This window comes from Blennius ocellaris, assembly GCF_963422515.1.
Source record: "Blennius ocellaris genome assembly, chromosome: 16".
In the NCBI taxonomy this organism is placed as follows: Eukaryota; Metazoa; Chordata; class Actinopteri; order Blenniiformes; family Blenniidae; genus Blennius; species Blennius ocellaris.
Genome location: NC_137665.1, coordinates 887,114 through 904,519, shown reverse-complemented (window position 1 = coordinate 904,519; position 17,406 = coordinate 887,114). Strand labels below are relative to the sequence as shown.

Genomic DNA, 17,406 nt, shown 5'->3' with positions numbered 1-17,406 from the left:
ATTTTAGAAAGAAACGTGACAAATGTAGTTTTTATTAATGCAAAAAACTGTGAATCGTCACATCTTTGTCACTTTGAAGGTTTTTTAACAGGTTGTTTCTCATTAACATGGAAGAAAAGCAGCTTTATTTGCACTATAGATCCCTAAAGTATTAAAAGTTGAAGTATTTTGAAAAGTACCAGTAAGTGTTTCCAGCACTAGTTTATGAAAATATGGCAGCTCAAGTTCAATCCTCCAGCCACAGTTCAGTTTTAGACTTTAATGCTTCAGTTCACACTTGGTTTTAAATACTATTTTAATACAATAAATGTTATAAAAGCAGCTTTACAGTGGAAAGTGAGCCGGTGACGTGGTGAATTGTGACGTTGCTGCTTGCAAAACAAAAAAAACTAAAGAATGTCAAGATTCACTGGACGTGAAATATTACGTAAAGTAACGGTGTTTAACATCTGATGCAGAATGTGGAGGAAAGAATTGAACATATTGGAACAAATGAAGAGTTAAAAAGCTGCTCTTGCTTTATTTCCATTAACCCTTCAGCTTCCAGCACGACGGCTCTGATCGCTTCCTACAAACATTCTGCCTGCATGTAATCCTCACGCACACGTAATGTACAGCTTCATCCTGGCTCTCTGCCAGCAGCCCCCCCCCCCCTCCACCCTCCACCCCCTCCACCTCCACCCACTGTGGACGGCAGGTTTCAACTGGTAAACAATCTCCTGCATATTTTAAAGGCCGTAAAATTCCCAGGATCCACGAGGCCGGACGATTTCTGTGGATCTGACGGGGAAAGCAGCCATCGCCTCCTCCACCCTCACCTCCACCTCCACCTCCTCCACCCTCACCTCCACATTGCATATCATTTTACTCATTTCAGCATATTTCAGTTTACCTCATCTTAAAATCTTTTCACACCATTTTCCTTCCCCGTGTCCTCCGTTCACTACGTCGGGTGACGTATGTGGAGGACGAGTGAGACGAACACTCGACTCCGTACCGACGGCACAACTGGCAAAGTTCACTTTGACACTGAAGTAAAGTAGTGAGATTACAACCATGAAGTAACTTTGCTGCATCACCACATTGGAGACACACACACACACACACACACACACACACACACACACACACACACACACACACACACACACACACACACACACCAAGAAAGAGAGAGACAAACGTAGAAACTCCATGTTTTATTTCTACTTGGTAACAGAGACAGTTTGTGATCGAAACAAATGAAATACAAATAAAAAATACCGTTAGTCAGATTCTTAGTTGTAATAATCTACTGCTTCTTCATTTCTACCCGGCGACGGTGCAAAACATCCCTGATTGGTTAAAAAGTCCTACTCTAAGAAGCTTGCGGGTTAAACTCGCCAGTAAAAGCAAATAGTGGAGGGGGCGGGTCTTAAAGAGGGGGCGGGGCTTAAAGAGGAAACAAACATGAATATAGAGAAGCGCTTTGGAAAATGCTGGAAGCAGATTATTGTACAGCGATGAAGACGAGGATGAGGATGAAAGTGGACCGTCTGTATGGTTTCATTACTAAATTATTATTATTCTTTTCGTCTCCGCGGAGAGAAATCTGCCTGGCAACAACACTTTTCTATGTCCTCATTCTCACGTGAGTAAAATCAGCTTTAATAAAAAGAAAACGATTGTTTCGACTCCCAGTCCACGTTCTCATGGGACTTGGTACTTTAAACCTAAAGTAACTAAACTACTTATACTTTATATTTTTTTTAGTCCCTTTGGGGAAATTCGAACCTGCGAACTCCCGACTGCACCTTTTCCACCCTGGAGGCCTCGTTTAGAGAAGACTGACCCGACGGCAACCCTCCATACCGACGTTGATATTTACGGGGTATGGTTCTCCGTGTGGTTTCCTTACAAAAACACAAACAGCACCCACTAGTGGCCCCACAGGAAAACTACATTTCCATCGTTTGCTGTGGAAACGGACGTCGTTTAACACGTTTAAAAGAAAAAAAAGAAAAATTCAACAAGTTCCCACTTTGTGTCGACGGCCTTAGTTTATTCAAATGAATTTAAAGTTTCTTTCTGTAGCACCAAACCACCGCCTCGCTGCTCGAACCAAGAGAAACTCTTCAGATTGAAACGTCCTGAGTTGGTCTTACTTCCGTCTCCGGAGGACAAGAACCCCGTCACTCGTTTCTCTTCTCGGGATGACGGGGGGGGGGGGGGGGGGGGGGGGGGGGGGCGTGTTCCCGAGACGGCAAAGAAAAGCCGACGCAGCGATTATGTAACGTGGCAGAAAGCGTGCTGGGTCGTTAGGAACGCTGGAGAAACACTGGAGACTCTGTTGTTTTTAATAAACTACGGGGTTAATATTTGTGCCATAATTCTGAGCGAGCGACGGGAAAATTTGAGCGCAAATTTTTTTATTGTGCAGCGCACCAATAGCATTCTGAGGAAATATTTCAATTGCGCAAAGAAAAACTTGACACTGCGCTCAAAAATGGGAAAATAGAAATGAGGAAAACTAAAGAGAACGATCCTGGATTACAACACGTTTTCCCTCTTCTTCTTCTTCTTCGTTGGTTACGAGGCACTGCCAGAATCCCAAGTAACCAATCAGAATTCAACGCCCCGGATTTCTGTGATTGGTGGACAACTTGTGTCACATTTGGGCTTTGCACATTCTGAGCGAGCGCACGGCAGGACGAGAGAGAGAGAGATTTGAGCGAGCGAGCGAGCGAGCGAGAGCGAGAGAGAGAGAGAGAGACAGAGAGAGACAGAGAGAGAGAGAGACAGAGAGAGACAGAGACAGAGACAGGTTGAGCGAGAGAGAGACAGAGAGAGACAAAGACAGAGAGAGAGAGAGAGAGAGAGAGAGAGAGAGAGGTTGAGCGCAGAGGAAGAATCTGAGCGCAGAAATGATTTTTGAGCAATGTCAAGTTTTTCTTTGCGCAATTTAAATATTTCCTCAAAATGCTATTAGTACACAATTTTTTTGCGCTCAAATTTTCCCGTCGCTCGCTCAGAATTTTGCACAAATTGAACCCCGTAATAAACCAGTTGCAGCTGAACTGTGGCCCGATGTTCACCGGGACGCCCTGTTCACCGGGACGCCCTGTTCACCGGGACGCCCTGTTCACCGGGACGCCCTGTTCACCGGGACGCCCTGTTCACCGGGACGCCCTGTTCACCGGGACGCCCTGTTCACCGGGACGCCCTGTTCACCGGGACGCCCTGTTCACCGGGACGCCCTGTTCACCGGGAGCAAGGAGGAAACGCCTGAAAGGCCTTGGCGGTTCCGGCGATTCTTTCTGGAATCGCCGGAACCGAAGCAGGTGGAGGGAAACCTTCAGTCTAACATAGTCGTTGGGTTCCAGTCGGACCGGGGAAACAGCTCCACCCTAATATTTACATTTTGAATTTAAAGTTGTTCTTCAAGGTAGCGCAGAGTGAACGCCATAAAAATATTGATTTTCTTTAATAATTGGCACCAGAAATGACCACAATCTCAACATAAAGTTAATTTTAATGACCTTCTGGTGCAAAATACGGTTTAGTTTCCAAATAAACTTCTGTTTTCTCACCTTTTGTTTTACATTCAATGACGCCACTCTGGACTGAAGGTTGAAGCAGTGATTCACTTTCTTCACAAGACTTGTTCTAAAATTCAAACTAAATAAAGCTTGGGCCTCTTATTTCTGCTTTGAGCTCCGAATGATGGAACATCTTGTGGGAAAAGTCTGCAGAACGTTCAGAAGAGTTTTAATTTAAATAGCAAAGCTTCAGGAGGCAGAACGACATTTAGAAGAAATGTTTTGTCGTGATGCAGATTCTCCTTTTGGCTCCAGTCCAGACCGTCACCAGGTTGTACCAGGTGGTACCAGGTACTACCAGGTTGCACCAGGTGGTACCAGGTTGCACCAGGTGGTACCAGGTTTCACCAGGTTGCACCAGGTTGCACCAGGTGGTACCAGGTTTCACCAGGTTGCACCAGGTGGTACCAGGTTGCACCAGGTTGCACCAGGTTTCACCAGGTTGCACCAGGTGGTACCAGGTTGCACCAGGTGGTACCAGGTTGCACCAGGTTGCACCAGGTTGCACCAGGTTTCACCAGGTTGCACCAGGTGGTACCAGGTTGCACCAGGTGGTACCAGGTTGCACCAGGTGGTACCAGGTTTCACCAGGTGGCACCAGGTGGTACCAGGTGGTACCAGGTACGGGTGAAGCTCAGAGGAAGAAATGAGGAAAGGTGAAATGGGAACCAAAGCGATCAGCGTGACTTCAAACAGCTCATCTTATTCAGCTTCATGTTCCAGTGAAGTAAAGAGCAGCGAGAGAAGAATCAGGGTTCTGTGAGCGTTGGGACACGAGGAGATTCACCAAACAGCCGCTTCCGTTTCCTCCCACTGGATTTCACAAATCAATTTGATTTTGGTTTTTTTAACCGACGTTTGCAGGATTGGCGAAACTCAAAAACGAGCCCGACGTCGCCGTCGTTTGTGTTGAAGGAAATGAGGTTAGGAGCGCTGGTTGAAGCAGTAACAGCATTATGTTGGGGGGGGGGGGGGGGGGGGGGGGGGTTATTTCCTCAAGACGTCGCAGTCGGCCAAAGATGCACATTCGCAGCACCGCATCTTTTTCAAGCCGAAAACACGACGACTCTGCAGCTCAGGACCAAACTTCCCCGCTCGCCTTCCTCCCACTGCAGAACCACAGACGTTCTTCACTAACTGACGGAACTCATTATTGCTGAAAGTGCAAAAAAACTCATCAAGATTCACTTGAACTCAATCCACCGTCACCTGAAAGCACTGACGTCTTTATAAAACCCAGAATTAAAGAAGAAATTTGATTTCTTTATGTCCCAACTTTCACAGAAATGAGGTTTTATTTTTTTGTAAAACCATTTCAGTTTAATGTATCTACAAGAAGACAAAATGAAATAAAGAGAAAAACAAACTATTTCACATCCATGACTGATCTCAATTAAAAGAATTAAAAAAAAAGAAATCTTAACATTTATGTCATTCATAGATTCACCTGCACACGTGTCCAGCTGTGCACCCAGTGTGGTTAAGTGCCTTACACCCCCCCCTCCCCCCCCCTCCCCCCCCCCTCCCCACCCCCACGCAGACATACATGGACCTCAGAAACAAAATGTACAAAAGCTTGTTTAGCATTAAACAGTGCCGGGCCTCAACATAAACAGCTAAGGCCCCCCCCGCCCCCCCCCCGCCCCCCGCCCCCCGCCCCACATCATGGATGGCCAGAACCCATCTCTATAAAACAAAAAGGTGAAAAGGAGGAACAGCTTCAGACGTACAGAACTGATCTGGAGCGTCGCTTTTAAACAAACTGTCACACGAAGGAAGGAGAAAAAAAAAAAAGAAAAAAAAAAGCCACATTGAGCCGAACGGTTAAAAATCGTTTTTTTAAGAAGAGAAGAAACGTGATTGAACCCTGGACACTTGTTTTTCTTTGTTGCCGTTTGGTGACGAGGGAGAAACAAGTTTGGGAGGTAGAGGACGGGGGGGGGGAGGGGGGAGGGGGGGAGGGAGGGGGGGTAGAGGAGAGGGGGGGGGGGGGGGGTTATTTCTTGGCCTTGCCGGCCTTGGCTGAGTTTCTGGGCGGGGTGACGGGCCGCCCCGACCCCAGCCCCGCCCCGCCACCGTACGGGTACAGTTTCTTATCTGCAGGCTTCAGAATCTGAGAGACACAAGAAACACATCACTTCGTTTTAGAACTCCACTTCACGGGTTAACTAGGTTCTGTTGGTTGGTTTAACTGAACCAGACTGGATCCACACGGGTTAACTAGGTTCTGTTGGTTGGTTTAACTGAACCAGACTGGATCCACACGGGTTAACTAGGTTCTGTTGGTTGGGTTAACTAAACCAGACTGGATCCACACGGGTTAACTAGGTTCTGTTGGTTGGTTTAACTAAACCAGACTGGATCCACACGGGTTAACTAGGTTCTGTTGGTTGGGTTTAACTAAACCAGACTGGATCCACACTGGTTAACTAGGTTCTGTTGGTTGGTTTAACTGAACCAGACTGGATCCACACGGGTTAACTAGGTTCTGTTGGTTGGTTTAACTAAACCAGACTGGATCCACACGGGTTAACTAGGTTCTGTTGGTTGGTTTAACTAAACCAGACTGGATCCACATGGGTTAACTAGGTTCTGTTGGTTGGTTTAACTAAACCAGACTGGATCCACATGGGTTAACTAGGTTCTGTTGGTTGGTTTAACTAAACCAGACTGGATCCACACGGGTTAACTAGGTTCTGTTGGTTGGTTTAACTAAACCAGACTGGATCCACACGGGTTAACTAGGTTCTGTTGGTTGGTTTAACTAAACCAGACTGGATCCACACGGGTTAACTAGGTTCTGTTGGTTGGTTTAACTAAACCAGTCTGGATCCACACGGGTTAACTAGGTTCTGTTGGTTGGTTCAACTAAACCAGACTGGATCCACACGGGTTAACTAGGTTCTGTTGGTTGGTTTAACTGAACCAGACTGGATCCACACGGGTTAAACTAGGTTCTGTTGGTTGGGTTAACTAAACCAGACTGGATCCACACGGGTTAAACTAGGTTCTGTTGGTTGGGTTAACTAAACCAGACTGGATCCACACGGGTTAACTAGTTCTGTTGGTTGGGTTAACTAAACCAGACTGGATCCACACGGGTTAACTAGGTTCTGTTGGTTGGGTTAACTAAACCAGACTGGATCCACACGGGTTAACTAGGTTCTAATTGTTGGTTTAACTAAACCAGACTGGATCCACACGGGTTAACTAGGTTCTGTTGGTTGGGTTAACTAAACCAGACTGGATCCACACGAGTTAACTAGGTTCTAATTGTTGGTTTAACTAAACCAGACTGGATCCACACGGGTTAACTAGGTTCTGTTGGTTGGTTTAACTAAACCAGACTGGATCCACACGGGTTAACTAGGTTCTGTTGGTTGGTTTAACTAAACCAGACTGGATCCACACGGGTTAACTAGGTTCTGTTGGTTGGTTTAACTAAACCAGTCTGGATCCACACGGGTTAACTAGGTTCTGTTGGTTGGTTTAACTAAACCAGACTGGATCCACACGGGTTAACTAGGTTCTAATTGTTGGTTTAACTAAACCAGACTAGATCCACACGGGTTAAACTAGGTTCTGTTGGTTGGTTTAACTAAACCAGACTGGATCCACACGGGTTAACTAGGTTCTGTTGGTTGGTTTAACTAAACCAGACTGGATCCACACGGGTTAACTAGGTTCTGTTGGTTGGGTTAACTAAACCAGACTGGAGCCACACGGGTTAACTAGGTTCTAATTGTTGGTTTAACTAAACCAGACTGGATCCACACGGGCTAACTAGGTTCTGTTGGTTGGTTTAACTAAACCAGACTGGATCCACACGGGTTAACTAGGTTCTGTTGGTAGGGTTAACTAAACCAGACTGGATCCACACGGGTTAACTAGGTTCTGTTTGTTGGGTTAACTAAACCAGACTGTATCCACACAGGTTAACTAGGTTCTGTTGGTTGGTTTAACTAAACCAGACTGGATCCACACGGGTTAACTAGGTTCTGTTGGTTGGTTTAACTAAACCAGACTGGATCCACACGGGTTAAACTAGGTTCTGTTGGTTGGTTTAACTAAACCAGACTGTATCCACACAGGTTAACTAGGTTCTGTTGGTTGGTTTAACTAAACCAGACTGGATCCACACGGGTTAACTAGGTTCTGTTGGTTGGTTTAACTAAACCAGACTGGATCCACACGGGTTAAACTAGGTTCTGTTGGTTGGTTTAACTAAACCAGACTGGATCCACACGGGTTAAATAGGTTCTGTTGGTTGGTTTAACTAAACCAGACTGGATCCACACGGGTTAACTAGGTTCTGTTGGTTGGTTTAACTAAACCAGACTGTATCCACACAGGTTAACTAGGTTCTGTTGGTTGGTTTAACTAAACCAGACTGGATCCACACGGGTTAACTAGGTTCTGTTGGTTGGTTTAACTAAACCAGACTGGATCCACACGGGTTAACTAGGTTCTGTTGGTTGGTTTAACTAAACCAGACTGGATCCACACGGGTTAACTAGGTTCTGTTGGTTGGGTTAACTAAACCAGACTGGATCCACACGGGTTAACTAGGTTCTAATTGTTGGTTTAACTAAACCAGACTGGATCCACACGGGTTAACTAGGTTCTGTTGGTTGGTTTAACTAAACCAGACTGGATCCACACGGGTTAACTAGGTTCTGTTTGTTGGTTTAACTAAACCAGACTGGATCCACACGGGTTAACTAGGTTCTGTTTGTTGGTTTAACTAAACCAGACTGGATCCACACGGGTTAACTAGGTTCTGTTGGTTGGTTTAACTGAACCAGACTGGATCCACACGGGTTAACTAGGTTCTGTTGGTTGGTTTAACTAAACCAGACTGGATCCACACGGGTTAAACTAGGTTCTGTTGGTTGGTTTAACTAAACCAGACTGGATCCACACAGGTTAACTAGGTTCTGTTGGTTGGGTTAACTAAACCAGACTGCATCCACACGGGTTAACTAGGTTCTAATTGTTGGTTTAACTAAACCAGACTGGATCCACACGGGTTAACTAGGTTCTGTTGGTTGGTTTAACTAAACCAGACTGGATCCACACAGGTTAACTAGGTTCTGTTGGTTGGTTTAACTAAACCAGACTGGATCCACACGGGTTAAACCAGAGGCTCAGTCTAAACCATGATGAGACGTCCAGCGTTTAGCTCGTTATATTAAACTGAAGGTTCCAGTTTAATTACACCAATTATGGCGACGGAAGTCTGGAGATACTTTAGTTCTAGTTCCTGTTTTCACTCTTTACAGTTTAATCTGTAAAGGAACAGGAGATTCCTGGATACGTCTATAAGGTCACAACATTTTTGTTCTTCGTATCCACAATGAAGCCAAATAACATCATTTCTCGTCACAAACCTCCTGAACAATTGGAGAAATTAAACCATTTAAACAGAGCAGTTTGTCTCAATTGTTTCACACAAACTGAAAAAGGCTTGAATTCTAAATCAAACGAGGCAAAAAGTACATTTGGTTGGTACTTTTGACAGGCGACTCTCCACCAGACGCCCAGAGAGCGTTTAGACTTCAGCGTTTAGACTTCCCTATTACAGTTTAAAACCTAAAATGACTGAAGTCCTGAGGCCAGTGGTGGAGGAGAAGCAGTGAAGGAAAGGTGGAGCAGGAAACAACCAATAAGAGAGTCACACACCTGGAAGGAGCACATGAGGGTCTCGTCGACGCTCATCATGGCGCCGGCGTTGTCAAACTCTCCGCAGTAGTTTGGGGCGGAGAACAGAGTGACCAGCTGCCTCTTGGCGAAAAACTCATAGCCGTCCTCCACCACCTGACGGAGGAAAGGTGGAGCGTTAGGCTGGTGTGGATGGAGGTGTGGTGGCGCTGCAGGAGGGAAAACCTCCAGGAGATTCATGGTCAAAGTCCATCAGAGGGACGAGTTTCACTTGGTGCTTCAACATGTCAACGGCCTTTCTGTTTCGAAGAAGAAGAAGAAGAAGAAGAAGAAGAAGCAGAAGAAGAAGAAGAAGCAGAAGAAGCAGCAGAAGCAGCAGAAGCAGAAGAAGAAGCAGAAGCAGCAGAAGCAGCAGAAGAAGAAGAAGAAGAAGAAGAAGAAGAAGAAGAAGCAGCAGAAGCAGCAGAAGCAGCAGAAGAAGCAGAAGAAGAAGAAGCAGAAGAAGAAGAAGAAGAAGAAGAAGAAGAAGAAGCAGAAGAAGAAGAAGAAGAAGAAGCAGAAGAAGAAGAAGAAGAAGAAGCAGAAGAAGAAGAAGAAGAAGAAGCAGAAGCAAAAGAAGAAGAAGAAGAAGAAGCAAAAGAAGAAGAAGAAGAAGCAGAAGAAGAAGAAGCAGAAGAAGAAGCAGAAGCAAAAGAAGAAGCAGAAGCAAAAGAAGAAGAAGAAGCAGAAGAAGCAAAAGAAGAAGAAGAAGCAGAAGCAAAAGAAGAAGAAGAAGAAGAAGCAGAAGAAGAAGCAGAAGAAGAAGAAGAAGAAGAAGCAGAAGCAGAAGCAGAAGCAGAAGAAGCAGAAGAAGAAGCAGAAGAAGAAGAAGAAGAAGAAGAAGAAGAAGAAGAAGAAGAAGCAGAAGCAAAAGAAGAAGAAGAAGAAGAAGAAGCAAAAGAAGAAGAAGAAGCAGAAGCAAAAGAAGAAGAAGCAGAAGAAGAAGCAGAAGAAGAAGAAGAAGAAGAAGAAGAAGAGTGGAATTCTACCAGAAACACGTCACGACACTTTCGGTACTTTGTGTCTTTGCAGAGAAAACAAACATCCTGGTTTGGTTTCAGTGTGATCAAAGGAAAACACTGAACTTTCCTTGCAGGTTAAACTGAATCTGCTGTGAATTGGACTTTTAGAAAGTGGAGCTGTGTGCAGCTACGTCACTGCTGTTTGCTCTCCTCCGTCAATCCTACGTTCTCCACTAGAGGTTCCCGCTTCCTTCCCAATCGGAGGCTCTAGAACCTCCCAGAATCTAGATTCTGTCTCATTGTGGTCTTTAGTTGTCTGAAGCCTAGGAAACACCGATGCCTCCTTTAGCCTAGGAAACACTGACGCTTCCTTTAGCCCAGGAAACACTGACGCTTCCTTTAGGCTAGGAAACAGACGCTTCCTTTAGCCTAGGAAACACTGATGCTTCCTTTAGCCTAGGAAACACTGATGCTTCCTTTAGCCTAGGAAACACTGATGCTTCCTTTAGCCTAGGAAACACTGATGCCTCCTTTAGCCTAGGAAACACTGACGCTTCCTTTAGCCCAGGAAACACTGACGCTTCCTTTAGGCTAGGAAACAGACGCTTCCTTTAGCCTAGGAAACACTGATGCTTCCTTTAGCCTAGGAAACACTGATGCTTCCTTTAGCCTAGGAAACACCGACGCTTCCTTTAGCCTAGGAAACACCGACGCTTCCTTTAGCCTAGGAAACACTGACGCCTCCTTTAGCCTAGGAAACACTGACGCCTCCTTTAGCCCAGGAAACACCGACGCTTCCTTTAGCCTAGGAAACATTGATGCTTCCTTTAGCCTAGGAAACACTGACGCCTCCTTTAGCCTAGGAAACACCGACGCTTCCTTTAGCCTAGGAAACACCGACGCTTCCTTTAGCCTAGGAAACACCGACGCCTCCTTTAGCCTAGGAAACACTGATGCTTCCTTTAGACTTGAACTTTAAACATCTAGAACCCAGATCCAGACTATAAATGTTCTAGATGTCAAACAAACATGTACAGCCTATTTTCAGTTTGACAAGTTATTTATTCACCTGGTCGCCTCTTTTTTCTCTCAATTTCAATTAAACTAACCCACCGGGGGAAGGACTCTAGAGGCCTACACAGTCCTACACAGTCCTACACAGTCCTATAAAGGCCTACACAGGCCTATAAAGGCCTACACAGTCCTACACAGGCCTACACAGTCCTATACAGTCTCTTTTTGTACTCCATTTTTGGAAGTTTGTAGTTTTTCCACCACTGCTGGCGTCACTAGCCTCGTCTCATTATTATGACATCACCTAGTGGAAGTGTGGTCCGACGGTGGTTAGGAAGCCTCCTCACGGGGTTAAAGGACAAAGGCGGGACAAGTGGGACGTCATGTCACACGTTACCTGGTGCGCCCTGCATATTAGGTCCATGTCGTGTTTGTGCAGGAACTTGGCCACCACGTCGGCCCCGAAGGTGAAGGAGACGCCGCGGTCGTTCTCGCCCCAGCCCAGCACGTCCTTGTCGGGGTCGGCCCACAGCAGGTCGCACAGCAGGCCCTGGTCCGGCACGTCTGTGGGCCGCATTACTCTGCGGATCTGCTCCATGGACTGCAGGTCGGGGGAGAGGCCTGGGGGGGGGGTGGGGACGGACCGTCAGCTTCATCCATCACCCCCTATCACCCCCCCCCCCCCCCCCCTCCCCCCCAACAACACCTACCTCCGTGACAGCAGAAGATCTTCTCATCCACGATGGCGGCCACGGGTAAACAGTTGAAGCAGTCTGTGAAGGTCTTCCACAACTTGATGTTGTACCGCCGCTTACCTGGAACAGCCAATGAGAGAAGTGAGCCCCACATCCACCGGCCCCCCGTCTGGAGGGGCAGTGTGAACTTACACTCGTCGTAAAAGCCGTAGATTCGATTGATGGAGGCGCACTCGTGGTTTCCGCGCAGCAGGAAGAAGTTCTCGGGGTATTTGATCTTGTAGGCCAGCAGCAGGCAGATGGTCTCCAGAGACTGCTTCCCCCGGTCCACGTAGTCCCCCAGGAACAGGTAGTTGCTCTCCGGAGGGAAGCCGCCGTACTCGAACAGCCGCAGCAGGTCGTAGTACTGGCCGTGCACGTCGCCTGCAGGGGGCAGCAGAGAAACGTCACAGGTCGGGTCAGGCCGCCACTGCTTCTGCATGCAGAGTCCCACGCTTCCTCACACAGGCCGGCCTCCTCGCTCTGCCGCTCTGCAGCTCTGCCGCTCTGCAGCGCGGCAGCGCGGCTCGCTGAAACCAGCCTGCCGCCTCCACGCCGCCAAACTCACCGCAGATTTTGAGCGGCGCCTCCAGCTCCAGCAGGATGGGCTGGCTCAGGAAGATTTCGCGGGACTTGAGGCAGAGGCCGCGGATCTCGTGCTCTGTCAGCTGGACGTTCTTCCCCGGCCGAGAGCCTTTCACTGCAGAGGAGAGAGAGGGGGGGGGGGGGAGGGGGGGAGAGGGGGGGGGTGAGACAAAGCCCTCCTCTGCTCAGGGCCGAAATATAAAGAGGCTGGATGGAGGCGCAGCTCTGAAACGTGACGCTGCTGCTCCTCCAGCCAGACGGGGATGTTAACACCTCCCACTCGCCAAATGTTGACGGCTTCTGCTAGCGAGCCGCTCAGCAGGTAACCACCTCCTCGAGAGGAAACGCTGCCCTCTGCATGAGGAGCCGCGGAACACATTTGACTTTAAATTGTAAAGTAAAAACCCCAGGAGGCCGAGCCTGGGGGTCAGAAGAGTCGTCGTTGGGGAAACTCCTCGACTGTCCCTGGTCAGTGTCTCCCTGCAGTGTACAGAAAACCTAAACCTCCTCATCTGCAACGCAAACCTTCTTCATGGATTCCACAAACACCAGACAGTGCACCTGCTTTTACATACATACGTCTATAACCACCACTTCTTTTCACAGTGTAGTTGTATATATTTGTTTGTATGCGTTGGCCTCGTCCCTTATAAATGTCAACTGCTTTATAACCTGGTCAATTAAATTAATGTGACTGAAAAGAAACCAGGACGCTGTCAAACCTACGAAAGGCGCTGAGGAAGTTCAGACTGCTGCGCTGGAGGAAGTGATGTGAAACACACTTCCTGTTCTAGCAACAAAGACGGTGCAAACACATCATTAGGCCTCTTCTCATCACGCCGTGTTCGCCAGCGCCGAGACGGCGGCTGCTACAACAGAGAAATCCAAACAGGAACCACATTGATCCTGAGCTTATCGTGCAGAAGCGAAGCCACGGTGCATAAAATGTTCCGCTTGGCGATGTGAGGAATCCAGCAGGTTTGTCAAGAGTCTCCTGGTCATGTGACTTCACACCTTCCACACCTGGAGCCAAAGCAGAGGAGCGTTTCACCGGGGGCGGCAGAGGAGCGTTTCACCGGGGGAAGAAGAGGAGCGTTTCACCGGGGGAAGCAGAGGAGCGTTTCACCGGGGGCAAAAGAGGAGCGTTTCACCGGGGGCGTGGAGGCGACGCCGGGCGAGTGCACCTTAATGAGCGTGGAGGAGCTGCGCCCGAGAAGGGAGGGTTTGGAATCAGGCTGGTTTGTGCTGCTGCCGGCAGGAGTCACGCCTCGGGTCTGCACCGGGATAACGTACAAGCTAACGTCGGAGAGACGAGGAGGACCAGTGACGACGAGACACCCGGGATAACGAACAAGCTAACGTCGGAGAGACGAGGAGGACCAGTGACGATGAGACACCCGGGATAACGAACAAGCTAACGTCGGAGAGACGAGGAGGACCAGTGATGACGAGACACCCGGGATAACGAACAAGCTAACGTCGGAGAGACGAGGAGAACCAGTGACGACGAGACACCCGGGATAACGTACAAGCTAACGTCGGAGAGACGAGGAGGACCAGTGACGACGAGACACCCGGGATAGCGAACAAGCTAACGTCGGAGAGACGAGGAGGACCAGTGACGACGAGACACCCGGGATAACGAACAAGCTAACGTCGGAGAGAGAGGAGGACCAGTGACGACGAGACACCCGGGAAAACGAACAAGCTAACGTCGGAGAGAGAGGAGGACCAGTGACGACGAGACACCCGGGATAACGAACAAGCTAACGTCGGAGAGAGAGGAGGACCAGTGACGACGAGACACCCGGGATAACGTACAAGCTAACGTCGGAGAGACGAGGAGGACCAGTGACGACGAGACACCCGGGATAACGAACAAGTTAACGTCGGAGAGAGAGGAGGACCAGTGACGACGAGACACCCGGGATAACGAACAAGCTAACGTCGGAGAGACGAGGACGGACCAGTGACGACGAGACACCCGGGATAACGAACAAGCTAACGTCGGAGAGACGAGGAGGACCAGTGACGACGAGACACCCGGGATAACGAACAAGCTAACGTAGAAGAGAGAGGAGGACCAGTGACGACGAGACACCCGGGATAACGAACAAGCTAACGTCGGAGAGACGAGGAGGACCAGTGACGACGAGACACCCGGGATAACGAACAAGCTAACGTAGAAGAGAGAGGAGGACCAGTGACGACGAGACACCCGGGATAACGAACAAGCTAACGTCGGAGAGACGAGGAGGACCAGTGACGACGAGACACCCGGGATAACGAACAAGCTAACGTCGGAGAGACGAGGAGGACCAGTGACGACGAGACACCCGGGATAACGAACAAGCTAACGTCGGAGAGACGAGGAGGACCAGTGACGACGAGACACCCGGGATAACGAACAAGCTAACGTCGGAGAGACGAGGAGGACCAGTGACGACGAGACACCCGGGATAACGAACAAGCTAACGTCGGAGAGAGAGGAGGACCAGTGACGACGAGACACCCGGGATAACGAACAAGCTAACGTCGGAGAGACGAGGAGGACCAGTGACGACGAGACACCCGGGATAACGAACAAGCTAACGTAGAAGAGAGAGGAGGACCAGTGACGACGAGACACCCGGGATAACGAACAAGCTAACGTCGGAGAGACGAGGAGGACCAGTGACGACGAGACACCCGGGATAACGAACAAGCTAACGTCGGAGAGACGAGGACGACCAGTGACGACGAGACACCCGGGATAACGAACAAGCTAACGTAGAAGAGAGAGGAGGACCAGTGACGACGAGACACCCGGGATAACGAACAAGCTAACGTAGAAGAGAGAGGAGGACCAGTGACGACGAGACACCCGGGATAACGAACAAGCTAACGTAGAAGAGAGAGGAGGACCAGTGACGACGAGACACCCGGGATAACGAACAAGCTAACGTAGAAGAGAGAGGAGGACCAGTGACGACGAGACTCACAACACTGGTATTGCCGTCATCAGTCAGCTATGCAATTTAAGTACATTTAATTCTTTTTGAGTTAAAACCAGGAATAATTTAGTTAATAAAATCATATTTGCTGTTTTATAAATACGTTAAAAAGGTTAAGAATTTAGTTTTTTTTGTTTGTTTTTGTTATCATTGTTGTGATTATTTAGGTTTTTGCTCTGTTGTTCAGGCTGGTTTCATCTCATGGAGCTGGAAAATATTTAGATCACTGTGATTATTGTGTTATTAAAAAGAAAAAAAAATGTATGTAGCACTAACAAGGGTATTGTTTGTTTCTCCCCACAAGTCTATTGCTGTCTTTCCTCTCCTCTCCTCCTCCTCTCCTCTCCTCCTCCACCTCTCCTCCTCCTCCTCCACCTCTCCTCCACCTCTCCTCCACCTCCTCCACCTCTCCTCTCCTCCTCCACCTCTCCTCCACCTGTGACTCTGGTTTCTACAAAGTTTCTCCTGTTGGAGGAGTTTTTCTTTCCACAGTCACAAACAAACCTGCTGCTCATGTGGATGTTGGACTTTTCTATTTTCTCTATAAAAGCACATTGGAATGACTGCAATGTATTTAAAATGTCTTTTTTTTTTTTATTAAAAAAAAAAAAAAAAAAAAGGTTAAGAAACACAAAGGTGAATATTGTTTGAAGTGGAACAAATGTTATCAGGTAATTTACTTTAGCTGCACTATATCAGCGCCTGGAGCAGCGGATCTGTAAACACGAGGAAAGACTGAAGAATACTAAAGTATTTTCCTTTGGACGTTTTCTTCCCCAAGTCAATGCGCCAATGAGGAATGAAACGTATGCCCATGTTATTATTGTGCTGTTGTTTGTGTTTATTACGCATTTCTTTTAATTGTCATTTTCTGAATATGTGCTTAAACTCCTATGTTTGTATATTTATTTATTCAGTTCTCACGGCATTTCGCCACGACGTGGGGAATAAACGTCTGTACGGAAAGGAACACCTTGTCGTCCGTGATTAAACTGGAGGGGAGCGACAACAAGCTCCTTCTCATGTATTTATGAGACTCATTTCGCAGCGGTCACATGGTGAAGGACGATGTGACAGATGTTAAAACGAGCAACGCAACATGTGGATGTTCAGATCATCAAGACAGTAAAGCACATTACTGTAAAACCCTACTAACTACTTGTATTGACCTCTCAGAGACAAACGTCAATGAAAAGCTGCATATTTATTTCGTACGATAAACAAGATGTTCACGTTAGAGTCCAGGAGAAACTAAACCAAACAAAACAGGGTTGATGTCATAATTATTGGGCAATAAAGTAAAAAAAAAAACCCGCTTGAAATGTACCAAACGTCAATCCGAAGAACTGGGGCTGACCCAGTGAGCTGAAATAGAACATCCCGATGCCTCCGACGGCAAATAAAGATAAGTCCCGTGTCTCTTCACTGCATCGCCACAAACAGGACGACGGTCAATATTTGACTGGACGAGCAGGTGAACAGAACAGACGTGACAACAATTATGACATGATTACAGACGTGGCGCCATAAAGAGGACGGGGGAATAAATCAAAAGAAGGTTCACCGAGTCCAATTGTTTAATGCATGACGTTTATATGACTCAACACACACACACACACACACACACACACACACACCGTCCCTCTCCTGCAGCAGCGACTAAAAGCAGTGAAAAGTGGGTCTAAATACTGCAGCGCTGCTCGTCACTGTAAACCTGGATTACAGGAGGCTAAGCCCCGACGGGGCTTACTCCAAAGTTAGCCACATAGCCAGTGGGCAACAGTGAGCTTACGGCGAGGGGCCCGGACAAAAGGCTTCCCACCGGCCCGATCGGGGGTGG

At 47.8% G+C, this 17,406-nt stretch overlaps 1 protein-coding gene across 1 annotated transcript; it reads right to left on the bottom strand.

The window, feature by feature from the left end:
• Window positions 1–5,263: 5,263 nt before the first annotated feature.
• On the bottom strand, window positions 5,264–16,495 carry ppp1caa (protein phosphatase 1, catalytic subunit, alpha isozyme a; the record flags this gene model as incomplete). Its single annotated transcript, XM_080511840.1, has 9 exons — window positions 5,264–5,691; window positions 9,261–9,395; window positions 11,652–11,875; window positions 11,965–12,069; window positions 12,142–12,372; window positions 12,557–12,688; window positions 13,588–13,596; window positions 13,700–13,776; window positions 16,491–16,495. The coding sequence occupies 9 exons, from the start codon at window positions 16,493–16,495 to the stop codon at window positions 5,575–5,577; spliced, it is 1,035 nt and encodes a 344-aa protein (XP_080367966.1). The 3' UTR covers window positions 5,264–5,574.
• Between the last annotated feature and the right edge of the window lie 911 nt (window positions 16,496–17,406).